The following is a 27,155-nucleotide window of genomic DNA, read 5'->3' on the forward strand; positions in this document are numbered from 1 at the left end:
AATGCACCTCTGAGCAGCCCCCGCCCTTCCACCCAGAGCTTCGAAGCTTCCCCCCCAGCTCCCTTTGTTCGGGATCTTTAAGTCCTACCTCCGGAGTCAGATGCCATTCTAAGTGTGATGTGATTAATTCGGTTCATCATCTTGGGAGCCCTGGGAGGCAGTTATTGTTGTTGTTCCCACTTTGCAGGTGAGAAATCTGAGATGCAGAGAGGTTACCCAGCTAGTTAGGGTGAACTGGACTTGAACCCGGAGTCTGACCCAGAGCAGGTGTTCTGCCCTGTTCTCCTGGGCAGCTCGCTCTTGACTCTGGTAGAGACCCTGGCAGTGGCGAGAGGGTCCCAGCTGCTCAAGGCTGGCTGAGTCTCTGTTTCCCTGTGAAAGCATGCTAATACTAACAATAATCATAGTGATGACTTACATGAAATAACAATCTGCCTGTTACTTTTACTATTATCATCATCATTGAGCCTTTCCCAGCAGCCCAGCTAATGCCAAGCATTTGACATGTATTATCTTTTTAAAAAGAATACTTATTTGGCTGCACTGGGTCTTAGTTGTGGCATGTGGGATCTAGTTCCCTGACCAGGGATTGAACCCTAGCCCCTTGCCTTGGGAGTGTGGAGTTTTAGCCAATGAACCACCAGGGAAGTCCCGAGTTATTTTATTTAATCTTGATAACAACACTAGGGGGCGAGTACTATATTTATATACTGCTCTTCCCTGGTAGCTTAGATGGTAAAGAATCCACCTACAATACAGGAGACTCCAGTTCAATCCCTGGTTTGGGAAGATCCCCTGGAGAAGGGAATGGCAGCTCACTCCGGTATTCTTGCCTGGAGAACCCCATGGACAGAGGAGCCTGCTGGACTATAGTCCATGGGGTCGCAAAGACTTTCACTTCACTTCACTATTCTTACACCCATTTTAAAGTTGAATTAACCCTAAGGCTCCCCATTTACCACATTATTTGTGTTTTCATTTTTTAAACATTTCCAGCAGCTAATCATTTACATGCCCTCACTGTAGCCAGGCTCAAAAACTCGAAATAACTGCACATTGGCCACCACAGCCAGGTCCTCTGGCTCCATGATTACCAGGGTGCCTTAGAATCTGAACTGTATGTTGTGCTAATTACAAAACACTCAGCACTTGCCTGAATCAGCTCCACTGAGAATCCTGAGTATGTAACTTTATTGTTTTAGATCGCTTTATTCCTAGGCAAAGTAAACCTGAAATTGCTTTTAAATTCCTTTTGAAATATTCCCTAGTTCTGTGTTTTCACACCTTCACCAAAGCCTTACTTCTCCCATTAGGCTGATTCTGAGGTTTTGCTGCACGGGGAGAATGTTAACTGACAAAAACCATAAGTAATGGCGCTGAACTGTAAAGTAATTAATGCAGGAATAATGGCACAGAATGGGGATCTCGGTGTTTTAATGAGAGCTCAGGAAACTGCCTGGTTGAAGCTGGTTGAAAGTGGAGGGGGAGAGGAACGTAATCATAATCACTGCTGCTTATTAAAAAGTGACCTCTTTGGCGTGATCAATACGGAGACCTCAAAACCTTTCTTATCACCTGGAACTTTGCTTCTAAGACTCTGTGGGCCTTTTAATAAAAAAGATAGTCCCCAGTCTACCCTCATCTACTGGGAAACTTTTCCAATATTTTTTTTCCTTTTTTGAGGGTGAAATTAGAAATCACCATTTTTAGAATATTTATGTGTGTGTGTATGTATATATTTTACCCTCAAATATATTTATTCTTTTTTTTTTTTTTAATTTTTTATTTTTCAGTGGGTTTTGTCATACATTGATATGAATCAGCCATAGAGTTACACGTATTCCCCATCCCGGGGAATGAATATATTTATTCAATGTTTGCTCTATAATGAGAGTTTTAACTTTCTGTTTTCCTTTCCATTATCCCTGAAAAGAATGGATTATGGAAAAAAGATTAAAGTAGGTATAACGCGATACGGTGTTGGGTAATGTGCTATCAGAAGTATTAGTAGGATTTGCCGAGGTTTGTGTCTTTTATGAATGCCTTTCAGATTGCAATTATCTAATAGACTTGGAAACCTGTTTGTATTCTTGCAGGCATTAACTGTCACCTTTGAAAAAATCCCAGAAAATGAGAGTGCAGATGTCTGTCGGAACATATCAGTCAATGTTCTTGATTGCGATACCATAGGTCAAGCCAAAGAAAAGATTTTCCAAGCATTCCTAAGCAAAAATGGCTCTCCTTATGGACTTCAGCTGAATGAAATAGGACTTGGTAAGGCAATACTATTTTGTCCCAATTCCCTGAAGAGGATCCCTCCCACCATCCCTCCCTCCCACCAGGCCCCCAGCATGTAGCTGTGACTCTGTTTGCTGAAGCTTACTAGCCTGGAATGTTCCCAGAGGGCATGTCTAGGGACCCAGAGATTGCATTGTTCTCTCACAAGTATCATCCTACAAAACCAGGATCCTTCAAAGAAGCTGTTCTTTTAAAAAAAAAAAAAAAAAAAAAATTATGTTTGTAAATCAGATTCATGAGATTGCTAACCCTGAGACCCAGTGAATTCACCTTGCATCAAGAAGTACAAAAGGTGTCAACCTCAGGCCTTCTGTATGTGTTGCGTTTCACGTTGGCATTTGATTTGTTTGTTGTGATACGGAATATGTCATTAGTGGGTGGCTCAGACTCTGGGTGTGAACCCCAGCAGGCTAGAAAGGTCATCTTCCTCTCTGCTAATCGCATCCTGCATTAAGTATAGACTCCATCCTCCCCCACCACGAAGCAGCATCTGCTTGGAATTCATTTTCGGGCTCTATTGGTATACTGCAAAGGCGAGCATATGCGTGAGCGAGCTAACAGGGCTCCACTTCACTCAAATGTTCATCAACATTTTAAAGTTGAGCTCCACGCAGCCCTCCCAGGAGACTGTCGTGGGATTTTACAGCAGATAATGGGATAGGGAAAAAAAGAGTCAAATCGCAGCAGTGACAGACGGCGTAACAAGGTTCATCTCTCCTGCACGTGCAGTTGTAGCCTAGACTAAGCAGGCAATTAAATTCATCCCACCTGGCCCTCCAAGGCAGACCCCCTGCTAAAAGGTCATTGAGAGAAACCTGGGGGCAGGGTCTGGCCCCATGAGTGAAACCATGCAAATGTATATCAGTTCCAAGGCCTGGCTTCAAGGGAAGCAAGGCCACTAAAGCACTCTCATCCACCTGTCTTCTGCTTCCTTCTGTTGGCTGGACTGTGGGCACTTCAAGACCGTGTGAGCTCATTTGGTTGAAGGTGGGGTCAAAGGGCAGCCCCAGTCAGGCAACCATGACATAACCCAGGACCATCAGCTTCCTGGACCTGCGCCTGCATCTCTAAGTGTCACTCTGACTGCAAAGGCCCTTGGAGCCAAGGCCCATGGGGAAATGGCCCCGTGACCTCAGTCCTGCTGCTGCCAAGTCCATAGGACCATCCTCACACCATTTAGGGTTTCTGCCCATCAGGTGTTCCTGGCCTCTGATGTGGGGGGTGGGACAGGGAGCAGGACAAGCCCCCTAGAAGCTTCCCATTATAGTCTGATGGCAAATGGCTTCTGCATGTCTGCTGATCTTCCAAACTAGCTCCTTGGCAGCCTCAGAAAACTAAGACATAGCCTTAGATACCAGCCATAAATTGTATTAAAATTCGATACGAGAAGCAGCTGTGTGGAGACCTCTCATAGCAGAGACTCACACAGGCAGATGCCCAGAGGGGCAAGAGGCATCATAAATAAGGGGTGTCAGCCTACCTGGGATAATGGGAACTGATGGGACCCAACTTAATTGGTGAAAGCCACCAGCTAGGTAAGGGGGCAGTGTGATCAGTGTTACCAGATGATCCAGTTTTTTTCAGAAGAGAAATCACAAGTCCTAATTTTTATGTGCAATCTTCCAATCTTTAAATGTTGGTTCTGAATTGACATTAGAATATAATAAAACATGGTGCAGGTTCACACAATGAAAAAAAACCACATCCGTGGGCCACACTCTAACCCTAAGGCACAAGCTGGTGACCTCTTAAAGTAGCTGAAGCCCTGATGCTGGGGTGCCAGCCAACCAGCGCACCCTACACGGGGATGGACAGATCATTCCCAGAGCACCTGCTTGTGAACACACAGGTAGTAAGCATGCAGATTTGCTTTTGGAATTTTCTGAAGAGTTTAATATCTTGGAGGATGCATTATTTTGTCTTCCTTTGACTTTATTTCCAGGGTTAGCCTCAGAGTAAAAGCTTCAGGAAAAAAATGTGATCTTACCTATCAGAGCCCTAAACATAAAAGTAAAACAGAAGAGAACGCAGGCTACTGGCCTGGCTGATAACATCTCCAAACCTTCAAAGCCACTTTATTTTAGCCTTATTGTTTAGCCGCTAAGTCGTGTCTGATTCTTTGCCATTCCACGGACTGTAGCCTGCCAGGCTTCTCTGTCCATGGGATTCTCCAGGCAATAATATTGGAGTGGGTTGCGATTTTCTTCTCCAGGGGATCTTCCCAAACCCTGTCTTACTTACAGGAGACAGGGATCAAACTTGTGTCTCCTGTAAGTAGTAATTGCAAAAGTGACACATTAGTATGTTACATTTCTGTGTCATTTTAAAAGAAAGCAAAATGCTCTTTTAAAAAAATTTTTTCCAGAGCTTCAAGTGGGCACACGACACAAAGAACTTCTGGATATCGACAGCTCCTCTGTGATTCTTGAAGACGGGATCACCAAGCTCAATACCATTGGCCATTACGAGGTAAGAACAAGGTTATCCCCAGCCCAAACTGGGGCTTAGATCATGTCCAGGACCATGCAAATTCTTTGAAAATTACAAGATCCCCACCAGTTTTCTGGAATCATTTGAAGATTGTTTGTTTCAGGGGCAGAAATTTTCCTTACTTGCTCATGGTCTGGGATCTCCTTTCCCAGAGCTGTGATTTTCACAGGGTCCAGTCACTTTCTATCCTGTGGTTTAGGTCAGAAACTTCACCTTTACCAGATCCTCTGGACTGTTCAGTGGAAGAAGCGTTGTTGAGCTTGACACTGGACAAAGCTATGGGAGTTGTAAGTCACACCACTGTTCATTACTGACCTGGTGACCTCTGTGTAGGGTCCTTTGTTTCTGAAGAAGTTTTACATTTCCTGTTTGTTTGACTATTCAGTGATACCTCCTTGGCCTCTGACCCACTTGCTGGGTGAGTGGAACATCTGACCCAGCAGAGAGCTGAGAGCCAGAGAAGCGTGCTCAGGACCAAAGAGGGGAGGCAGGGGGAGGTTCCTGGACACCACGGGATCCTGGGAGTCATTCAGTAAATTACCCGAATCTTTGTTGAATATCCACTCTGTACTAAGAGCTGGGACGGCATGCGAGTGGAACAAAGACTAGGTCCCTGGCCTCAGAGAGCCTACAGCCCTGGGACTGGGGTGGGGGTGGAAAGGAAAGAGGAGGCAAGTTGTGAGGCAGCATCTTACAGTTTAATAGTGCTATGACTCAGAGCATCCAGGAAGGCTTCCTGGAGGAAGCAGTGACTCATCTGAGACCTGAAGAGTGAGAACTTAACCAGGCCAACATTCCCAATAGGGAAGGGGAGCGTGCTTGCTCTTCTGCAGAAAGACTTGTAGACTAGCTGGTACTGGAGAGGGGCACAGGTGGCAGTGAGAGCCAATAACAGCCAATGTTTATGGAACGCCTATCCTGTGCCAATTGCTGGTCTCAGTCTTTCCCTTTATTTCTGCAAATTCTATCCATAGCAGTCCTATGGGGTAGGGACTTATTAACCCACTTTATAGATGAGTACACGGAGGCTCAGGGAAGTGTGAGCTAGTCAGTGGCAGAGAGAAGTTGGGGCCCGAATCGTTGGGCTCTAGGGCCCATAGCTTAACCAGTACAGGATGGCTTCTCACAGTAGAAAGGCAGAGAAGTGGGAGGGAGGGGAGCGGGGAAGTGCAGACCGCGCAGGCCCCGCAGCTTCGTCCAGTCTGGATGTTGTGCCCAGCACAGTGGGACACCATGGGAGGATCTTAAGCAGGAGAAATTTGTGTCTCAGGAAATGACTGTTGCTGTGTGTGGAGCATGGATATAGGAGGTGCCAACGGGGAAACGGGGAGGCTCTTTAAAGGATTTCGGGTGAGGAATGATGTTGACCAGGAATGACACTGTGGCTCTGGAAAATGAGGCAAGCAGATGAATTCAGAGATGGGCGGAAGGTACAAGCCGTGAGCTGTGTGAGTGGGGGAGATACTGGGGGGAGGGTGGTCAGGAAGGCATGGGGATGGCTGGGTAGATGCGCAGATGCCCTTGCAGAGCTGGAGAAGCAGGGGAGCAGCTTCCCAGGCCCTTGGAGAGTAGCGCCCCGTCTTTCAGGGCTGAAATCCCATGGAGACGTGTCTGCACCAAGAAGGCCTTTGGGGCGGGCACTCCCCTCACCCAGACAGAATCTGAGACCGATCTTTGCCAGAGTTTCCTGGACAACCGCCGGGAGCAGAGGACCCCCTCAGCCTTGGGCTCTTTGGCTGAGCAGGTCTCAGAGCCGGGTGAGAAATTGTTGCTTTGGGTAATCCCTGGGTGGGTGTTGCCCCTGCAGCTTTTACTGGAGGGCGACCCGCAGAGAATGTGCCAGGCTAACAGTTTGTCCCTGTCCTCAACCTTCTGCATCTTAGACTTTCCAACCTTGGTATCATCTTGCCAAGAGCTGCGGCGCCTGTAGGGTTTTTAAAAATTCTATAAAGTTCAAGGAACTTTCTGGAAGTACCTCTTCCTATCGGTGGGCCACGTTTGGAGAAGCGCTGCTCCAGAGGAAATCTAAGGGCTGGGAAAATTAGAATCAGGCTCATTCCGCCTTCAGTCTGCGTTTGAGAGCTGCACCCCGCTGCTGTCTCCTCCTCCTGTTTCTGGGTGGTGGGCTTGTCTGGGCAAGTTTGCCAGAAACACAGCCCCCAAGGCCCTCCTTTGGTGTCTTGAGCCACATGCTGGCCTTGCTCAGCTGTGCAGGGAGGGCCGGCCCGCCCTGGTCAGGCTTCTGGGTGCCCCCTGGCCACCGTGTGGCAGGCAGTGGGCCCCAAAGGAGGGGGTGTGGCCGCTTACTGGACGAAGAGGGCAAGGCAGGACGAGACACTCCAGCCGGGAAAGGGGAGATCCACGCCCGCTGTCTGCAAGGTGAGGGGAGGACTGTCAGGAGAGAGGGGACATCAGTCTTCACTGCAGACACAGCCGTGCTAGACCCCGATCTGCTTAAGGATGATAATGAAATTAATCTGGCCTGTAGTCACTTCCCGTCCCAATGATTTATTGGCCTCATACCCTAGCGTTGCCACATGGTGGTAATAAATGACAAGACTAGGACAGAAGGGCTTAAAGGATTCTCCTTACGTTTAAAGAGCTAAGCCGTAAGGCAAATAAACGCAGAGAGCTTGAAGGAAACTGGGGAGGTCAACGGCCGCATGCTCTCTGTGCCTGGACCATCCCACATGCCCTGGTTTTCAGAGACGATCCAGCCTCCTAAATCTACACCCGCTTCACAGCACAGTCAAAATCTGGAATCATTTGACAGGGCTGAGCTGAAGCTTGCGTTTGCCCTTTCATTAAAGAAAAATTTTCTCCTAGAACACTTACATTTCCCTCCAAAGAGACAGGGCGCTAATTATCACTCTTATTCATTTACTAAAGCGCTCTCGTTTGAGTCACTGTAAGTGCTTGAAAGCGAAAAACTATATTTCATTTAAAAATAGGATCTCACTCGGAGTCTTAAGTGATTCAGACTCACCTCCCTCCAATTAGCCCAAATTAGTGAGGTTTTCGAGTTAATCTGTAGCGAAGGCCAGTTCCTCCTCCTATCTAAACAAAGTCCCTGCTGCTGGAGTGTGAGCCTCTCTCGCCTTGTTCTGTCCTCAGGGCAAATAGAGTGTAGCTGGTCTCCTCCGAATGATTTACTGTCCGTGTACTTGAAGAACCAGTTTCTGGAAGGGATATGATGGTGCAACGAGAACATAGCATCTCATGGGTCCGATGCAGCCTCCGGAGCCCCAAAATACCAGCAGTGCCCTCTCACCAGCAGGATGGCATCCTTGCCCGCCCTGGGTGTCGGGTCGCTTTGCACAACGGTGGCAGCGACTGACGACAGTGGCAGCTGATGCCCAGCCCTGCTGGAGGGCATAGACATGATCGATGTCCACACAGCCTGTGTGTATTACCCTCGTTCTCTATCGGGTGAACACGAAAGAGCAGAAATTCCTGCTCCAGTCTTTGAGTCCTGTGCAGACAAGAGGCAGAGTGACACCTTTACAAACCCATGAAGCCAGAGGCATCTTCTCGCCTATCATTAGACCCTCCCGAATGCCTCCTTCACTATTGCCCACTGTGTGTGTTTACTACGAGGGGGACGGTGCTATGCTCTGGAGCCAACGCGGGTGACTGTGTGAGCCTGTAGAGGGTGTGAGATCGCTGGTCCCATGTGACTGCGGCAGGATGCTCTCTCCCGGTCCAGGCTTGCTGCAGCTGCCCCCGCCCCTGCCGTGTGACCTCTCACTGCACCCACATCCAGCCGCTGGGTGGCATCAAGTTTGCAGGACAGGTGTTGTGTCCGGCAGGAAATCTGCTCTACAGATCACACCTCTCGTTCTGAGCTGTGAGGTTTTGAGGGCAGAAGAGACGTTTAACCAACGTGTTGCTGAAGAACGTTCTTCCTAACGGGAGCGTGCCGGTGGTCCAGTGGCCACTGCTAACACCAGAGTTGTCACTCACCTGACATTTAAAGTTCAGAGGAACGTCCCCAAGGTCAGTGGGCATTCTGGTGAGGTTTGCCATCTGTGGCACAGGCTGTGGGCTCCATCTTTGGACTGTCTCTAAGGGTCTCGTATAGCACGGATGACTTTAGATTCTTATTTACCAGAAAAGTGGAAAGCTTTTAGTGTGCTGGGCACTGTTCTAGGAGCTTTCACGAACAGTAGCTGCTTCATCCTCTTTGTAGCCCGGTGAGATAGACACTGTCATTATTCCCATCCCGAGGCCCAGGGAGGCTAAGAAACTTGGCCACACTCCCATAACTCTCCTCACTGATGCCCCAAGGCTGGAAGCAGATGAAAAAGGGATTGCACAGAGGCTGTGCCTCTGCTCAGCGCCAGAGGGGTCACCTTGCTCAGAGCCGGGCTTGCAGCCCACGTTCCTAGCCTCTGAAGCAGCCTGACTGGAGAGCTTAGGAGAAATTCTGGTAGTCATCTTCTCTGATGTCAAATTCAAAAGGGTGACTTCTCTTCAGATCTTACGCTGAATCTCACGTCTGTGAGTTTATCAGAATGCTTCCTTATGTCTGATCCTTTTTTGATATCCTTTAAGGCCAATACTCCTCGAAGGCGACAGAAGTTTACCCTCATCAGAGGGAAGCCTCTTTCAGGTATCCAAGGGCTGACAACTCCAGCGCAACAAAAGCCTGGGGAGCTTAGGCTCCTCATCGTACGCTCACTGGTGGAGCCCAGGCTCCCGCCTCGAGGACTAGCTCGGGGCTCCCGCCGTCCTCAAAGCGGCTTTGTGTCTGGCCCAGGGCTGATCCCAAGCACACCAGAAAGAAGCCGGACCTCTGTTGTCATTGTCACTAGTGTCAGGAACCCTCCAGATCTCTGTCCTGGGTGGCGGGAGCATCTTGGGTGATGTGATGTGTCTGTTGAGAACGTTCTAATGGCCCCTTCCAGATGCTCTGCTGAGCCCTGAGCCTCCTCTCTTGAAGGACTGAGCAAGGTTATCGCTTGGGCTCTGAGAAAGAAAATAGATTCCTTTTTCGTCTGCCTCCAGCCTTGGGATGTCAGTGAGAAGAGCTGAGGGGAAGGCGGGAGAGCAGTATAGATGAGTGGTTGCTGGGACAACGTTAGTTGAATAGGGTTCTGTTTTCACAAAATACCATTTTAGGAATGAGAGATGCCAGTAAGGGTTTCCACATGGAGCTTTGTAGTGACTATTGTGTTTTTAGACTTAAAGAGAAAATGTAATTGTGGTTCAGACCCTACTCATAATTTTCCATAAAATTCTGAGGCTAAAGTTCCAGCTTTCCTCTTGGACCAGCCATTTGAAATTGATACTGTCTTGGCCTTCCCTGGCAGCCTGGTGGTTAAGGCAAAAGGAGAAGGGGGCAGCAGAGAATGAGATGGTTAGCATCAGCAACTCCACAGGCATGAATGTGAGCAAACTCCAGGAGATAGTGAAGGACAGGGAAGCCTGACATGCTGCAGTCCATGGGGTTCCAAAGAGTCAGACACGATCAAGCAACTGAGCAACAACCACTAGTGGTTAAGACATCCTGCTTCCATCGTAGGGAACCCAAGTTTGATCCCTGGTTGGGGAACTAAGATCCCACATGTCTTGCAGTGTGGCCAAAAAAAAAAAAAAAGACATTTAAAAAGAAAAAAAAAGGAAAGAAAGAAATTGCCAACATTTGACCATTTTTTACTTTCAAAATAGTTTCATCAGGTTAAGTTCAACCTTATATTTCTAGAAAATCTGTTTTTATGGTATAATCATCAACTTGTGGCATTAAGACAGTATTTTACCACAAAGAAATCTCACCTTCACTTATAATTTGAGGGTGTATTGCTTTTATTTCAGAAGCAACCTCATTTTATTTTTTTAAAGGTGTTCTTTAGTGACTCAGTCCAGTTCAGTCACTCAGTCGTGTCTGACTCTTTGTGACCCCATGGACTGCAGCACACCAGCCTTCCCTGTCCATCACCAACTCCCAGAACTTGCTCAAACTCATGTCCATCGAGTCAGTGATGCCATACAACCATTTCATCCTCTGTTGTCCCCTTTTCCTCCTGCCTTCAATCTTTCCCAGCATCAGGGTCTTTTCCCTGAGTCAGTTCTTTGCATCAGGTGGCCAAAGGATTGGAGCTTCAGCTTCAGCATCAGTCCTTCTAAATGAACACTCGGGACTGATCTGCTTTAGGATGGACTGGTTGGATCTCCTTGCAGTCCAAGGGACTCTCAAGAGTCTTCTCCAACACCACAGTTCAAAAGCATCCATTCTTTGGCACTCAGCTTTCTTTATGGTCCAACTCTCATATCCATACATGACTACTGGAGAAACCATAGCTTTCACTAGATGAACTAGTCCCCATTTAGTGACCAGTCCCCATTTGATGAGCTTTAGTTCAGTGTACCTTAAGATTTAGTTATTGATTTCTGTATTTTTGGCTGAGCTGGATCTTCGTTTCTACGTGCAGACTTTCTCTAGGTGCAGCGAGCAGGGACTCCTCTTCGTTGTGGTGCACAGGCTTCTCATTGCAGTGGCCCCTGTTGCAGAGCACAGGCTCCAGGTGCGCAGGCTTCAGTCATTGCAGCACATGGGCTCAGTAGTTATGACTTGTGGGGTTTAGAATATGGGCTCAGTATTTGTGGCACCTGGGCTTAGTTGCCCTCCAGCATGTGGGACCTTCCCAGACCAGGGGTTCAAACCCATGTCCTCTGCACTGGCTGGTGGATTTGCCACAGTGGACCGCCAGGGAAGTCCCGAAGCAACTTTAAATTGATGACATGGGTCCATCTCTCCCTGTGTGGTCTCAGCTCCTAATTCCGATGGTAGAAAAGTCTGCAGTCATCTTTGCCTCATTCCAGTGAGGACCAGTTACCTTCATTGGAGGGGTAGGACTTTGATGTCATTTGAATCTTCAAGCACCATGAGACTGGAAGGAATTTAATGTGAAATTGCTGTGTATACCAACTCTGCTCTGGGCTGGAGAAACATTCCTGTCACAGATCCATCTAGTGACATTAATCTTTCTTTGATTTAATTTGTTTTTCATGCCTAAAGTAGGGGCCCAGAGAACGCTCCCAGCCTCACAGGAGTATGGGAGGATTAACGAGCCACTCTTAGGAAAGCATTTGGAGCTCCTCAGATATAACAAACAAAATCATATATTTAACACCTTGAATTCTGTGGCACTTTTCAAAATGGCATTTCTGTCCTTCATTCGGCAGCAGCTGACTTTTGTGCAAAACCGAAAGTGGAACCCTTTACCACCCACCCCCAACAAACATCTGTAACTAAACTAGTTTTCTGTCTTTAGAACAGTGTTAACGTGTCACGTGGAGGGAAAAATGTGCCAGCCCTAGAGCCTCTGTGAAAGTTAGACATACCCTCGCACACATACATGCTCACACACACACAACTCATCCTCTAATAAAATGCTTTTACACTTGCTCTCAGGAGATAATTTCAGAGTAAAATTTCCCCAGTACAAGCTGCGTCTGCGCTGTCTTAATGCCTGAGCACCGTGCCAGCAGCGAGTCATTGCCAGCTCTCGAAAAGACATTTGAACTTTTGGCTGTGCTCCTTATCGGAAAGCCCATCCGTGGTGTTTGTGATTATAGAGTAAGGGTGCTCGCTTTTGGCAAAACAAAGCATCTGACAGTAGCAGAGTATTGGCTCAACACACAACGGGATCCATTTGGGATTCATTCTTTGACAATTACCCAGAATGAATCACCAGCTTCCTTTTATAACAAAGGTGTTTATTGGCTTAGAAACAGAGCATATCCAGCTCTTCATGGGGAGGGATTTTGTAATGATGTTCAGACATTCTCATAAACTCGGTGTCTGAGTATTGCTAAGGGGGTGCCTGCACAGAGCGTTGACTTTAATTGCATCAGAAATGGAGGAGAATTGAAAAATCAGCCAGAAAACAATGAATGGCTCAAGGGGAAAGGAGAGGATGTTTGTTAATAGCAGCAGGGTCCAGGAGCTCAGTACGAGTTTAGAATCCATGCATAAGACACTCTGAGGAGGCCAGGAGGCCCCCACCAGCCCTGCCCAGGGCCCCCTTCCCCCACGAGGTGTCGGGAGCACCAGTAGTTGGAGGCTTCTGGTCTAGACTTAGTGACTGGCTGGACCCTGTGCTCAGGGGCCTACTCCAGGGCCGGCGCTCATGTTCCTTCCCCATGGGGACAACCTTCGAGAGATTAGGCTTTAATCCTTTGGTGTTTGCTGAGCTGGTTTGTACATTCTGATAACCAACTTGCCACAGGCCAGAAACATTCTAAGTTTTTACTTTTTTTCCAAATGGAGGGAGGCCAGGTCCAAATTAATATTAGAATTCAGAACAGCCTTGGAGCTTTCAAGTGCAGGGGACAATCAGTTGGCTGATGACAATGTTCAGAAATGACAGGGTTAAGCCTCCAGTCACATCCCAGAATAAAAGTGAGGATTTGGGTATCCCCGTCCTGTCGCTTCTCCACGGCCCCTTTGTCTAGTATTTCTGTGGACCAGCCCCTCAGAACAATTTACTTTTCCAGCGAGCAAAGCCTGCCCTCTTTCTCTTAGCATCTAGGCCCCCTTGGCCTGATGGGCCCTTCTTCCTCTGGTTAAGTGTGAGGAAGGGTTACACCAAGGGTTCCATGGTCCCCAAAGTTTCTCATCCCTCAGAACTCTTGATGTTATCTCCAAAAGAGCCTACACATCAGGGTTGAAATCACATCAGTATGGTGAAAGCATTTGTCAAATGCATACATTTAAAATCCATGACAGTTTTTGAAAACAGCTGTGTTGGGATATAATTTGTATATCATAAAGGTCACCTTTTCAAAGTGAAAGTGGTTCAGTGGGTTCTTGGGAACATTTGTGGAGTTGTGCAATTGTCACCACAATCTAATTTTAAAACATTTTCATTACTTCAAATAGAAACCTTGAACTCATTAAGAGTCACTCTTTATTCCTCCAAAGGCAACTAGTAATCTACCTTCTGTTTGTACAAATGTGCCCATTCTGGACAAATTATGATTGTATAATACATGATCTTTTGTGACCGACTTCTTTCACTTAACCATGTTTTTGAGATCCATTCATGTTGTAGCATGTGTCAGTACTTCTTTACTTTTATTGTATGGGAATATTTTTGTAGTGTGTTCATTCACTAGAATAATAATTCTTTTAAAAGGATAAACTGCTGGTAGCTGTAACAATGCAGATAAATATAAACGTGATAGACCTTATATTGACCCTAAGAAGCTAGACACAATTGTACGCTGAATGATTCCATGTACATGAAGTTCAACAACAGATAGAACTAAACAGTGGTGATGGAAGTCAGAAAAGTGATCACCCCTGGGTGAGGACGGGGTGGTTATTGATTGAGAGGCATAATAGGGGTACTTCTTGGAACCTTGAAATATAATTTGTATCTTACTGTGGGTGGTGGCTACACAGGTATATACTGAAGTGAACACACTTGAGTTGTACACTTAATACAAGAACATTCCTATAAGTCATGTTTAAATTTTAAAGTTTTGAATTTTAAAGTTTTTATTTAAAAGTGTATGCAGTTTTACGATTTTTACAAGCTTCTTTTAAAAAGATAGAGACCTGCAAAAAAAGAGGACAAATTATAAGTGTCTTGCTGGATGGATTATCACAAAGTGAGCCTATCTTACAACTCCCACTCAGATCAAGAAATAGAGCGTTATGGGCAGCACAGATGCCCCCTCATGGACTCTCCTAATCGCCACTTTCTCTTCTCCAAACATTTAAATCATAGTTTTGACTGGGTTTTTTTGTTTTTGTTATTTTTTTTTAAGTTAAATGTGAATGGAACCACACAGTGTGCATTCCATTTTGTCAGGATTTTGGTTCACCAGTATCACTATGAGGTTCATCCATGTGGCATGGAGCAGTACTTTGCTCGTTGTCATTGTCTTATCATAACCTGTTTTATGAATATACCCCAAGCTCTTTATTCATTCTACTGTTGATGGATATTGGGGTTGTAAATGCCAGTTTGCGGCACTTAAAAGTTTACCCTCCGGATATGCACATGTATATACCTAAATGTGATATTGCTCTTTCATAGGGTAGCCACCAGGCCAGTTTCTGAAAACTTGTTTCAGCATTTCTTTATATAGTAGGAATCCCCCCTTCAAAAGAAGAAAGTGGTCTAAACAGTCCCTACTCCCAAGAGACAGGGCTGCCCCCAACACAGTCGACTCCTCCCCTTGCCCGCCTCCTTCACAAAACCACAAGCTCCTAGAGGGCAGAGACACTGTCTTGCTCATCACTGCAGCCCCAGCCTGCAACGCTCAGAACATAGGAATTCTTAATAAATATTTGATTGAATAAGGGAGAGAATGTAAGATCCATCCAGCCATCTAATTCCTGAGTGAAGTTGAGAACTACATTAAATTTTGAAAACTCATCTATTTTTTATCTTTGCTTTCAGATATCAAATGGATCCACTATAAAAGTCTTTAAGAAGATAGCAAATTTTACTTCAGGTAACCAACACAATGTTAACCTTTTGTTCTCCGTCTATAAAGTATTGCTTTTTGCCTCTCAGATGTACTGTCACAAAGATGAGATTGAGTTGTTGCTGTGCAATTCTCTGATTGGAGGAAAGCCATTTTGATCTGTTTCTGGTCCTAAGAATGCGAGCTCTGCAAAGGGGGACAGGAAACAGTCAACAGTGGTTGCTGTGACTGCCTGGCACTGAGGAAGTTGCTATCATTAACCACCCCTAAACACAGGGCAGAATCTTAGCCATCGCAGCTCTTTTCCAACTCCTCAATAGGATGGGGGCTGACAGAGGGCATCCTCCTGGCAAACTGAGGGAAGCCTGCAGATTATCACACAGCCCTGCAAGCTCTGAACAAACAAGATAATTCACTTAGTCCAAAGCTCCTACTGATGGACCAAGGACAGAGGGAGCTTTGTGGGCAAAGTTAATCAGCCAATCTCTAAACTCTCTTCTATGTCCCTGATAGCCTAGGGGCAGGAAAACACTGCGACAGTGCCTTGAGAAAATCCTGAGGTCTATGCCGGGCCTCTCTCTAGAGAAATTCTATCCAAGCCAAGACAGTCAGCCCTCCTCGGCCCTCAGAGAGGTTCTGGGCCTCACCAACAGGGCCTGTTCACACACACACAGCTGGAGGCGGGGCTTCCCTATTCCTGGATTCAGTGGTAGGAGCAGCCTGATAGGACCCAACACCTGGTGCATGCAAGTGAGGAATGCAGGGCTCCCAGTGAAACGGTTAGGATGACTGGGAAGCTTGTAGGACACCCCTTGGTAGGTTGTAGGACATCCCCACCTCCCAAGCCCCCATCTACTCCCAAGTCAAGCTATATTGAGAGAAGCCATCTTGCAGTGGGCGGCTGTCCTTCTGGTCTGGGGTTGGGGGGGGGGGGGTGGTGTCCTTATGCTGTAATAAGTGGCGGAGCTGTGTATTTTAGGCTTCAAATACTATAGTCTTTTGAGAGCTTGTTATTTAGAGATCTTGCATTTGGATCACTTCATGGGCCTTAAAGGTGGTCAGCACCTCTGCTTCCTCCATGTCCACTCCCTCCTTACTCTCCAAAACCCTTGCCCCTCTGTCCTTTCATCACCCTCTCTGTGAACATCCCAGCCAGTCCCCTGGTGAACCCCACTGCTCCCCTTTGCTGAACCTGAGGCTGGGCCACCACGTGGGAGAGGTCTGCAACAGCACAGCTCAGTCGCTATAAATTCCCATCTGGATCTGGACGCTCAACGCACCCTGTTCCCGTTTGTGCTTCTCCAGACAGCTGACTGTTCCCTCTGACCCCAGGTTCTCTCCTCTGATCCCCACAGGCTTCCCTATCAGCAGGTGACTTCACTCAGTACCTCACAGAGAAAACAGAGGTCAGAATGCCTTCAATAGCCAGCACCACCCCGCCCTCCCACCCTCTCTCCCTCTCTCCCTGCATCTGCCAGTCCCTTCTCCTGGCTCCCCAGACGCGTCAGGGCTGCCCTTCCCCCCAGCCAAATCCTGTTTCCACCTGGGCTTTGCGTCCCCACTACTATAGTTTTCCACCAGCATTTTAAGGTGTTCTAGTCTCTCTCGTCTTCAAAACAAAACCCAACTGCCTTGCTTCCTCCTTCCCGTGTTTGCCACTTCCTTTTCAGCCACATTTCTTCTCAGACTGTCCGCTTTGTGCTGCTCCATCACTCCCTCTGTGACCTCCGCCTGGCTGCCCTTCTCTCAGATCCTAGAAGAGGTCACCTTTCCTTTCCACCTCAGGGCATTTGCACCCACCCTTCTCCCCATTTGGTCCTGCGTGATCACTGTCCGTTCATTTAGGTCCAGCTCCAGCATCCCTCCTCAGAGAACCTCGCTGATTAGGTCCGTGCCTTGTTAGATACTTTCCTAGCATATAATTCTCCACAATCCTTATCACAAGTAAATTAAACAGCTAATTGTGTAATTAGTAGAAGTCTCTCAGTGGCTAGGATGTGAATTCCTTTAGGTGAGAGCTAGGTCTTTATTCATTGCTGTCTGCTTAGTAGCCCCTGGCATACAGTAGGTGATCCAGCTCTATTTGTTAAATGAATGAGAACTGAACCTCGCCTACCCCACCCCCAAGGGATGGTTCAGCCTCTGCTTCAACACTTCCAGGGACAACTCCAGTCCCTGGCCCATCCTGTCTTCACACTGTTCCTAAGGTCGTAAGACGCGGGGGTAGGGGGGGCGTGCGGAATGTCGCTAAGAGAAGCTCGGGTGGGAGGGCTCAAGGAACTGTTCTGTTTCTCGCACACGTGGGGCATCTTATGGGAAGGCCATTAGCCTGTGGTGGTTTTTAATGCACTGTTTCTCTCCCTCTTTCCGCGGCGCTCAGATGTGGAATACTCGGAAGATCACTGCCACTTGGTGAGTTCAGGCTTGCTTGTGCTCCCGCTGAATCGGATGCCTTCTGCAGCACAGCGCGTCTCCTCGGGTAACGCTGCTTCTGCTGTCTTCCCTTTAGATTTTACCAGATTCGGAAGCGTTCCAAGATGTGCAGGGAAAGAGACATCGAGGGAAGCACAAGTTCAAAGTAAAAGAAATGTATCTGACAAAGCTGCTGTCCACCAAGGTACACTTGCCATTCTGGGAGCGCTTTTACGGCTACCTTGGGGGTGTATGATGTGTTTGACTTAATTTCCACTGAAGTGTGAAAATGTTACAAATCCCTTGTGCCTTCTAGCAAAGCAAAACGAAAGTTTAAATTGTAAACACTTCCTACCCCCTTCTTCTTCTTCCTCACAAACTGCAAAGATAAAGCACTTTACAAATTTCTACCACAGCATCTTCAGTCAGGGATTTAATGTTGTTCCCAAGCCCTTAACCCGCCGCTGCACTGTTATTTTTTAGGTTGACAGCATAATTATTCCTTTTTGTTTACTTGTTACTATAGATGAGCAATAAAACTCCCTCTTTAAATTGCAAATAAAATGAAAAGGGGGGGTGGTCATTTTAAAAATTAAGAATTCTGTTCACATATAAAAGTGTCAGATGTTTTAAAAGCCAGTGGAATAGGAATACCAAATTGGGAGCAAATTTTCCTTTATCTAGTTTTTAGTGGGATTAAACAGAAGTCTGTAGTGATCCATTTTTTCCTGAAATGACTAGCAATATAAGTGCTATTATCTACACCTGGTCCTAGTTTTCTGCTGGGCATGTGTCTTCAGATTATAGCAGAGAGTCTGCTTGGAGCTTAAACAAATATATTAGACTTGTTTGGTGGGTAGAGGACAGCCAGAATCTCTTGGCTTTTCTCATCTGTCCCACAGAGCTCTACTTGTTTTTTATAAAACAGTCAGATGCTCTGGAAAGTACACAATAAAACCCTATGATGGAAATATATGCAACAGGAAAAATTCTGGGAACCAAGCAACATCATTTGAGTTTTTCCAGGCTGAACATAACTAACAAAAGCCAAACATCTGGGGCTTCTTGGTTTATGTATACAGCCCTATAACTGACATTTCAACTGCTAGCAGTTTCAAAGACAGCCTCCCTGTTGCCTAAACAATGTCATTATCAGCAAGAAGCTTATGCACCCGATCTAAACCTGGGCATGGATTTTTAAGACCTTTGTCTTAAACACTGAGTGCTGGCCTTATTTGACAACTGTACATACTTTCTGTTCAGCTTGTTTTTCTGTTTTGTACATCATTATCTCTGAACTTGGATTTCATTTTTCATCATATATTCAAAAACCACTATCCTATTTTCTCTTTAATCTTCCAAGTCTGATGTGTTCTATCTTTCAGGTGGCAATTCACTCTGTGCTTGAAAAACTTTTTAGAAGCATTTGGAGTTTACCCAACAGCAGAGCCCCGTTTGCTATAAAATACTTTTTTGACTTTTTGGATGCCCAGGCTGAAAACAAAAAAATCACAGATCCTGATGTTGTACATATTTGGAAAACAAACAGGTGGGAACAATAATAGGTGATTACCGACTTTTAAGAATCTGGGACAGAATCTTAACTAAAAGAAGGGCATGGATAGTTACAGAAGGATTATCCCTATATTTGAATTTTTTGGCTTGGCAAGCTATCATGTCAAAGCAATTTCTTACTGGTAGGTACTGTTTTTAAATAAAAATGATTCCTGTGCTGAGAATCCTATTCTTTAGGGCAAGGTAAATAAACTCTATTATTTTTATTACTTTAAACAAGTTTAGCTTGACCAGTAAATGATGAGAAATTAATATTTTGTGGTTTTATCAGTTTTACATTAGAGAAGAGTCTTAAATTTGTCTCTCAGAGGATTCATCACTTAGCAGTTTCCAAGCTGTCTGTTGTATAAATTTCTGCTTTTATGTGGTCATATGCCATGAGAATTAGTCAAAGGATTATGTTTTAATACTTTACCTTGAGCTGAGGCAAGGTATCCAAATTAAAATTTCTCCTCACTAAAGAAACATAACTCATTACCTCTTATTCAATTACTTTGTGCATAAGCTGAATGAGACTCAGTTATTATGTAACAGAACTTCTCAGTGCAAGCTCAAGCCCTTCTAAGCACTGAGGTTAGCCAGACCATTTTAAATAAGTATTAAAAGCTCCAGGCCTACCTTAAGTGTCTACTGTGGCTCCCTCCTGCCCTTTGCTCTAGCCTTGGCTTCCTAGGCCCTGCCATCTCACTGGGCAGACTGTAGCGTGTGACCAAGGGCACTAGTCAGGACAGCAGAGCTGCTGAAAGGCCCAGCAGCCCCTCTGATGGCGACAGCTAGCTAGGCCAGAGGACTCTGAGTGACTCCCAAGACCATACCCAAATATCTGAGTACCAACTATGTATCAGGTACTGTTAGGCGTTGAAGGTAAAGTAAGAGACAGAAATCCATGTTCTCACAGAGGTTGTATTTTAATAGATAAATTGTATATTAGAAGGCAATATTAATGCAGAGAATGAGGGAAAAAACAGACTAATAGGACAGGGTGGTCAGAGGCCTGGTGGACATATTTGAGTCAGGTCTTGAAAAGAGGCATTAACCCTGAGACTGTCTGGGGCAAGACAGTTTCAGGAAGACGGATGAAGCCCTGCAGCACAAGCTTGCCTGGTGGAGCTGGGGTGCGTAAGGTGAAGCACAGTCGATGAGGACCAGGCCTAGATCATGCAGGGCTTTCTCCAAGGGGATGGAGAGCTGCAGTGGAAAGACAAGAACCTGATTCCGTCTTCAGAGGGTTGCTGGTCCTTGGGGGAGAATTAACTGTTGAGAGCTGGCGGGTAATAATCCTGGTGAGAGATGATGGTGGCTTAGGCCAGGGTACAGCACTTAGAGGGGGTGAGAAGAGGTCCGATGAGATGTTCTCACTGGTAACCATTATCTAATATAATTGACAAATTTCTGGTGGAGAAGATTCTTGTTTTGTCAGTGGCCAGTTTCAGACTTCTCCAGGCCACCCTTTCAGGAACTCTGACAGTTTAACCCTTTCTTGTTCTGAGTGACGCTGCCATCTGTTGCTTGGTATATTTGGCAAGGCAGACTTGCATACTTCAGTAACAAGGACAAAAACACCCATTTACAAACTGTGATAAACACAGCATCTGCCTCACATGAAAGGCTGTACTTGAAAAGAGGTCTCTCTCTCTCGGAACAGCCTTCCTCTTCGCTTCTGGGTAAACATCCTGAAGAACCCTCAGTTTGTCTTTGACATTAAGAAGACACCACACATAGATGGCTGTCTGTCAGTGATCGCCCAGGCATTCATGGACGCGTTTTCCCTCACGGAGCAGCAACTTGGGAAGGTAAGGCCCAGCTTTAGGATTTCCTGTATGTGTTTCTGTGAGTCTGAGGCACTCTGTCTTCTTTGTAAACATTCAAGTAACACACGACATCAGCTAAAAAGAAAAAGTAAATGATGGTCACTGAACACCTGCTTTTCTATAAAATTGCTCATTTATCTCTATTTTTAATCTAGTTTAAGTGAAAACCAAAATGGATTATTTCCATCCTACTACAGAACTCTGCCTGTGAAAACCTTTAGCTTTTGTTTCCTAGAAAAATCTTATGTAGATGCTAATATAGATGCTACTAAACTATGAACCCAGAGTATGTAATTATTGAAATTTGCCTATGTTAATTCCATCTGAATATACCTAAAAGCATCTATTTGATTATAACAAATTTCTTATGGGGAAGAAAATCTTGCCTGAGGTTTCTAATACCTCTGTTTTGTCATTTTATAATCAAATCAATATTGTTCTATGGTGTTCTTTGCTGAGCAAAAAATCTATAAGGCAAGAAAAGATAAAAATACAGAGGAAACTCTGAAAGAGATGTTTTGGTCTTAACCCAAGTACTCCATAATAAACTGAGCAATATCTGTACCTAATGAGTTTAGAAATTTTTTCATGCTGAGCAGTGGGTCTTTGATGGAAGAATGTTCAGAGTGCCTGGAATGAAGTGTGATGGACATGTCATAGGTGCCTCAGACTCCAAGTCTAAATCCAGACTCACTATCGTCACTATTTCTAGAAACCAAATTTGTTTTTGACTTGTATTTTCCTAGCACTGCCTATAGCCTCTCAAGGTAAAATCCTCAGCATTGTCGTCTCCTCCTTCCTCCCACCTGTCTCTAGTTGGTTACTACTCACTTCCGTCCCTCCCCTGCCATAGCTGCCTGCTAACTGCTGTCCTGGCTCCTGCTGTCCCCCTTCCACTGTGTCTCAGGCTTCCTAAAACAAAACTCTGATCCTGTCAGATTCCTGCTTAAACACTGTAAATATTTCCCATTACCTACCAGATAAAATCTTCAGTGCCACATAGCCCTTTCCCACTGGGCTTCAAGTCTCTTTTCTGGCCTCCTCATTTTCTTCCCCAATCCATCTACCTATGTTTTATGCTGCAGCTTTTAGTTTTCCCAGACTTAACCATGAGCTTCTTTTCACATCAATTTGTTCATCCCTTTCCTGTTACCTCTGTCTAGTAAAACCCTACTCATTCATTCAACAAATGTGATTTTCTAATGTGTACCAGAAAATGTATGAGGCGCCTCAGATTTAGTCTAAATATACTTACTCTGTGAATGTTCCCCTGATGCATTTCCCATGTGCTAATTTTGACCAGTAAAGTTCTCCCTAGCGTGCAATACACTGAAACACAGTTATCCATACTAAAAATGGCTGTTTATTGATTACTATGTTCTTGGCATAATTCAGTTCTCACAAGAACCACAACAATTACCATTACCCTCATTTTCTAGATGAGGAATTGATGATGAGAGGTTACAGGTCTTATCATACATCTAACTCTATGTCCTCCTCTTTGTGCTACACTGCTACTAATTACTGATCTTAGATTGTAAGCTTAAGGGCAGGCACTGATTGGTTTTCATTCAGTGCCTACCCACAGTGCCTGGCTAAATAAAACTTTGAAGGATCACAAGAGTTGTAGGTTCTAAACTTGACAGGTGAAAAAATATCTCAGTCCAGGCCTCCTTCAAGCCATCAATACATTTAAAAAAGTACTGGGGCGCTGGCCCTAGCATTAACTCACCTATCTTCCCTGAGTAGTGATATGAATAGTGATATAAATAAAAATTCATATTTTAGAACAAGAAAAATTTAAGCAAAATGTTTGCCTGTGTGGGCCTCCTCGCTCCCCTCTAGTGTGCACTGTACACCTACATTCTGCATTTATCAGCACTCTCCAATGGCAGAAGTACCCACTAAACCGTGAAGACCCATTATTCTTCTGGCACTAGCTATGTAACTCCTTAGAAGATAGTATTCCTCTCTAAGCCCTGTAAGGGGTCACAATGACCCACCACACACTGTGTATGTACAGTCTACTTTGGTGAACTTTATATACAGTGCCAACATAGTATTTCCCTTAAAGATAGCGATTGGTCAGATGACCTGGGGAGATACTGGGCTGCACATAATGGAAGCTCTTAGTTTAAATACTTTATTAATGTTAATTATTAATGTTCCTACATTATTTGTATCTTGTGCATTACCAAATATATGACTGAACCTCCAATAAAAATGGTGACTAGATGACTTAAAACAATTTGACCAAGTATCAATTATTGTAACAGTGTAATTCTAGATGTGGGAAGAAGCAACAGGAAGAAACCATTTCCTGGACCATGAGAGTCTAGTAAGACAGGCAGTCCAGAGGCTTTTGGCTGCCGTTAATAGGGCCTACCTTGTTCAGTAACAGCACAGTGAGTGGCCTATCAATGAAATCCTCGTCTGACCTGAGAATGAGCATTCCTGCTCATGAAATGCCTCCCCAACACTGGGGAAAGTTAAGTCTGAAAGGGAGAACATTGCAAAATAATGTTGCCCATCATCCCACTGCAGTTGCTGACCTGTTACGACACACCTGAAAGGAATTCAGGCCAAAGATCAGGATGAGGCCGTTTGCACTCGGGGAAGACTGGCTAGCCTTTGGTTAGTTATTTTCAGGAGAAAATTTCATGAACTCAGTTTCTTGAATCTTCCCATACTTAGAAATGCACTAAAACCATTAAGATATCTGTTCCTCACAAATAGCAGTGTGTGATTGATTGCACAGCCCCCTTCCCCAAAATCACATGTATGCAGGCCCCACCCCCCCTTACTTCTTGAGAACAGTCCTCAGATCTTTCTGAGAGGCGCTCTCCTAGGTCATAATCCTCAGGCTGGCTTGAATAAATTTTTCTGTCTCTTTTCTATACTGGCTATGATTTTTCTTTGACATGTTAATTCTGTCAAAATTATAACTTAAAAAAAAAATCTTCACTTGCATTTTAACGTCAGTTAAAATTACACAAAAACATTCAAACTACCAGGGAATTTTTCCAAAATCAAGACATCAGAGCCACCAATATTAATGACCATGCTCTTTCTTGAGAACACTGAAAGATTTTTATAATCTAATAAGATAGGAAAAAGCAGAAAAATCTGCCATTGCCAATTACTTACCACGTTCATGGTTATATAAAGGGCTCAATCAGACCTACAATCAAACCTTTTATAAATGCCAAAATTCACTGGTGGGTGAGGATGAGAGCAAATGCTTTAATTCAGGCTTTTTACAACTATTAGTGATGAACTATGATTGAAATAAGTTCCATTGTTACAGTAACTCAAAATCATGCAAAAATAATAATTTTAGTTCTTTTATGAGAGGAAGGCAGAATATATTAGCATTTAATCTGCCTGAAAATAACAGTGACTCACCAGAACTATCTGGATAGCAGTCAGTCATTCAGTCAATAACATTTATGAAGGCCTACTGCATGAAGAAGACTTGTTACCAGGAGATAAGAATAGTGGTGGAGGTTCAGCTACATTGGTACTGCTATAAATTCCTGATGGTTTTTTAAACTCTTGGTGGTTGCTGCTTTTTTTCAGGAAGCACCAACTAATAAACTTCTCTATGCCAAGGATATCCCAACCTACAAAGAGGAAGTAAAGTCTTATTACAAAGCAATCAGGGATTTGCCTCCTTTGTCATCTTCAGAGATGGAAGAATTCTTAACTCAGGAATCTAAGGTATTGTTAGAAAGTAGAAATAAGATTATATTTGGGTACTTAAGCCATTTCAGAATCTCTCAACAAGGCTTTCTTTCTTTAAGAAACATGAAAATGAATTTAATGAAGAAGTGGCCTTGACAGAAATCTACAAATACATCATAAAATATTTTGATGAGGTAAGATTTTAAATAACATTAAAAAAAAAACAAAAAACAGATACGAATCAGCCACCAGAATTTGGTTATAAAGCATCCTGTAGGTCTCAGGATGGCTCTGGCATCCCATGTGGCCAGAAAGGGAGGCCAGGAAGCCTGTCTGAGATGCGGGATCCTGGCACCAAGCCAGACCCTGCGTGTGGCTGCCCACCTTTGGACCAGCCATTTGACTTAATGGGGCCTATTGACACAGTTAACTTTGATGAGTAAGTAGTGGTCCTAATAAAAGGGGCCTGCTTATGCTTGATTGTAATCTGCTAAAATGAAGGCAAAGCTTGTTAAATCGCCTAGAGTCTGTATTCAGTAGTTAAAGTATGACATATTTCTAACTTAAGCAACTATTTCAATAAACCATTCTCCTTTATGATTAATTCTCCTTAATCTGGATTTTTTTCTTTGGGAATTCACACAGACACAGTTATCAGATGCGCTGTTTCCAAATATATGTTAATTCCCCCTTCCCTGATTCCCCCCCACTCAGTCATGCTGGGACAGGCTATCCATGTCAATGGTGAGAATAGCTCACCAATTCCATTTGCTACTTGAAGATCAAGTGAAGCACTAAGGTAGGGTAGAGGCAATGAGTTCCTTAAACATGATAAGCATCCCTCTTTCCAGGGGTCAGGGGTTAGAAGGGAAGCATTGGGAGGGGAGGGGAGGGGAGGGGAAGGGAGGTAGACATCTCTGACCAGGATGCCCCCTGCCTGCTGCATTTAAGAAGAAATACTTGCCTGCATGTTGGCTGCCCAGGAATGCTTGCTGTGCTTGGAATGGCTGTGACATAATGCATAAAACAGGGCCTTGGAATTCTGGCCCCATATTTGTAAGCAAGTAGTTCGGTGTTTCTTGCGAGTTTCTATTTTAAGCCGAAGTGTTGTTGATCCTGTGATAATGACTTAGCAAAACAACTTACAAAGTGAGTATGTAAATGATCGAAGAAAATCTTGGCATCTGTTTCATACAGATTTACCACTCACAGCATCAGGAATGCAAAAAAACAGAATTGTAATGCTAAAACCACAATATCTAAAATAACTGTTCTAATTGTCAACAGATTCTAAATAAACTAGAAAGAGAACGAGGGCTGGAAGAAGCTCAGAAACAACTCTTGCATGTAAAAGTCTTATTTGATGAAAAGAAGAAATGCAAGTGGATGTAAGCACTCTGGGGCCTGGCTTAATCTGGTAAAGTTCTTCACATGACTTGGGAGCAAAATGGCTGCTTGAGCTACTCTGTGTTGTAAATTTCAGTTTGCACATAGGTTCCACTTTGAGCACTGTCTTATTTTTAAGAGACCAAGGCACATGCACAGCTTTTAGAAAGCATATCAACCCGTGTGCCTGTGTGTGTACTGTGGGAACCCTTCTGTAAATAGAGCTGAAGTGGTTGTTGCAAACAGCCTCCTTGTTTACAGAGAATACAGGGCCAGTAAGCAAGGGTCAGTATTGTTTAACTACACTCTCCACTTAAGCACAATGATATAAGTGGTTTTGTTTGAAAACTACAGCTATGTAGCACTTGTGACTACACTGCACCTCTGCAGACAAGGGACATTGCTAATGATCAAAACAAAATGTGAAATGAGTCATTTGGAGACAAGGTGGGGGTGTGAGGGCAACCTCGAGGATCTGCAGCTTTGAGACTTTTCCCCAGTAGTTCTTGGAAAAGCTGACCGCAGAATTTGGTAGTGTGTACACTTAGCATTTGTGAGTGTGTGTGTGTGTGTGTGTTTTTAAACCAAAAACTAACAGTGTTGCAACATTGTTGAAAGGGCTCGTGTTTTTCAGTGGTCACCGACTGTACTCCATCAAACTCACCTCCAATTCACTAGAGAGCTCTAAAGCAAGGAGGGGGAGTAGGCGTCATTAAAATGTGACAGCATCTTACCCAGACACTTTAAAGTACCTACTTTTTCTTCTTTTTATTTTTCCATGTTAAATGTATTCAATAGTAGACGTGTTGGCTATTGTTAAAAAAAAAAAAAATCATTAGCTTATTTCTAAGAACTTTGATCAGAACTATCAATGGAAGAGTAACTCCGTCCCCTAATCCTACATTTCTATACTACTATCTCCTTGCTTTAGACTTCTGGTGAACCCTGTGGTTATAAATACTTGTGTGTGATTTAAAAAAATACATTTTACATTTCATGAAATTGCTGTTCACACTGGAGTATTATATATGAATATATATATTTGAGGCCCATGGC

At 44.6% G+C, this 27,155-nt stretch overlaps 2 protein-coding genes across 2 annotated transcripts in view; one reads left to right on the forward strand and one right to left on the reverse strand.

The window, feature by feature from the left end:
• Positions 1-26,136, forward strand: part of PLXNC1 (plexin C1) — a 150,150-nt gene extending 124,014 nt beyond the window's left edge. The window contains exons 22-31 of the mRNA XM_065934213.1: positions 2,097-2,274; positions 4,664-4,767; positions 15,204-15,258; positions 17,612-17,643; positions 17,741-17,848; positions 19,029-19,192; positions 20,864-21,011; positions 24,609-24,749; positions 24,833-24,907; positions 26,001-26,136. Coding sequence (XP_065790285.1) covers positions 2,097-2,274; positions 4,664-4,767; positions 15,204-15,258; positions 17,612-17,643; positions 17,741-17,848; positions 19,029-19,192; positions 20,864-21,011; positions 24,609-24,749; positions 24,833-24,907; positions 26,001-26,105 — 1,110 coding nt within the window. The 3' untranslated portion in view covers positions 26,106-26,136. The remainder of the gene's footprint in view (positions 1-2,096; positions 2,275-4,663; positions 4,768-15,203; positions 15,259-17,611; positions 17,644-17,740; positions 17,849-19,028; positions 19,193-20,863; positions 21,012-24,608; positions 24,750-24,832; positions 24,908-26,000) is intronic.
• CEP83 (centrosomal protein 83) overlaps positions 26,111-27,155 on the reverse strand; it is a 138,483-nt gene continuing 137,438 nt past the window's right edge. Inside the window, exon 18 of the transcript XR_010663047.1 lies at positions 26,111-26,909. The gene's annotated coding sequence lies outside the window, so the exon portion shown is untranslated. The remainder of the gene's footprint in view (positions 26,910-27,155) is intronic.

Source organism: Muntiacus reevesi, chromosome 4, assembly GCF_963930625.1.
Source record: "Muntiacus reevesi chromosome 4, mMunRee1.1, whole genome shotgun sequence".
NCBI classification, from domain to species: Eukaryota; Metazoa; Chordata; class Mammalia; order Artiodactyla; family Cervidae; genus Muntiacus; species Muntiacus reevesi.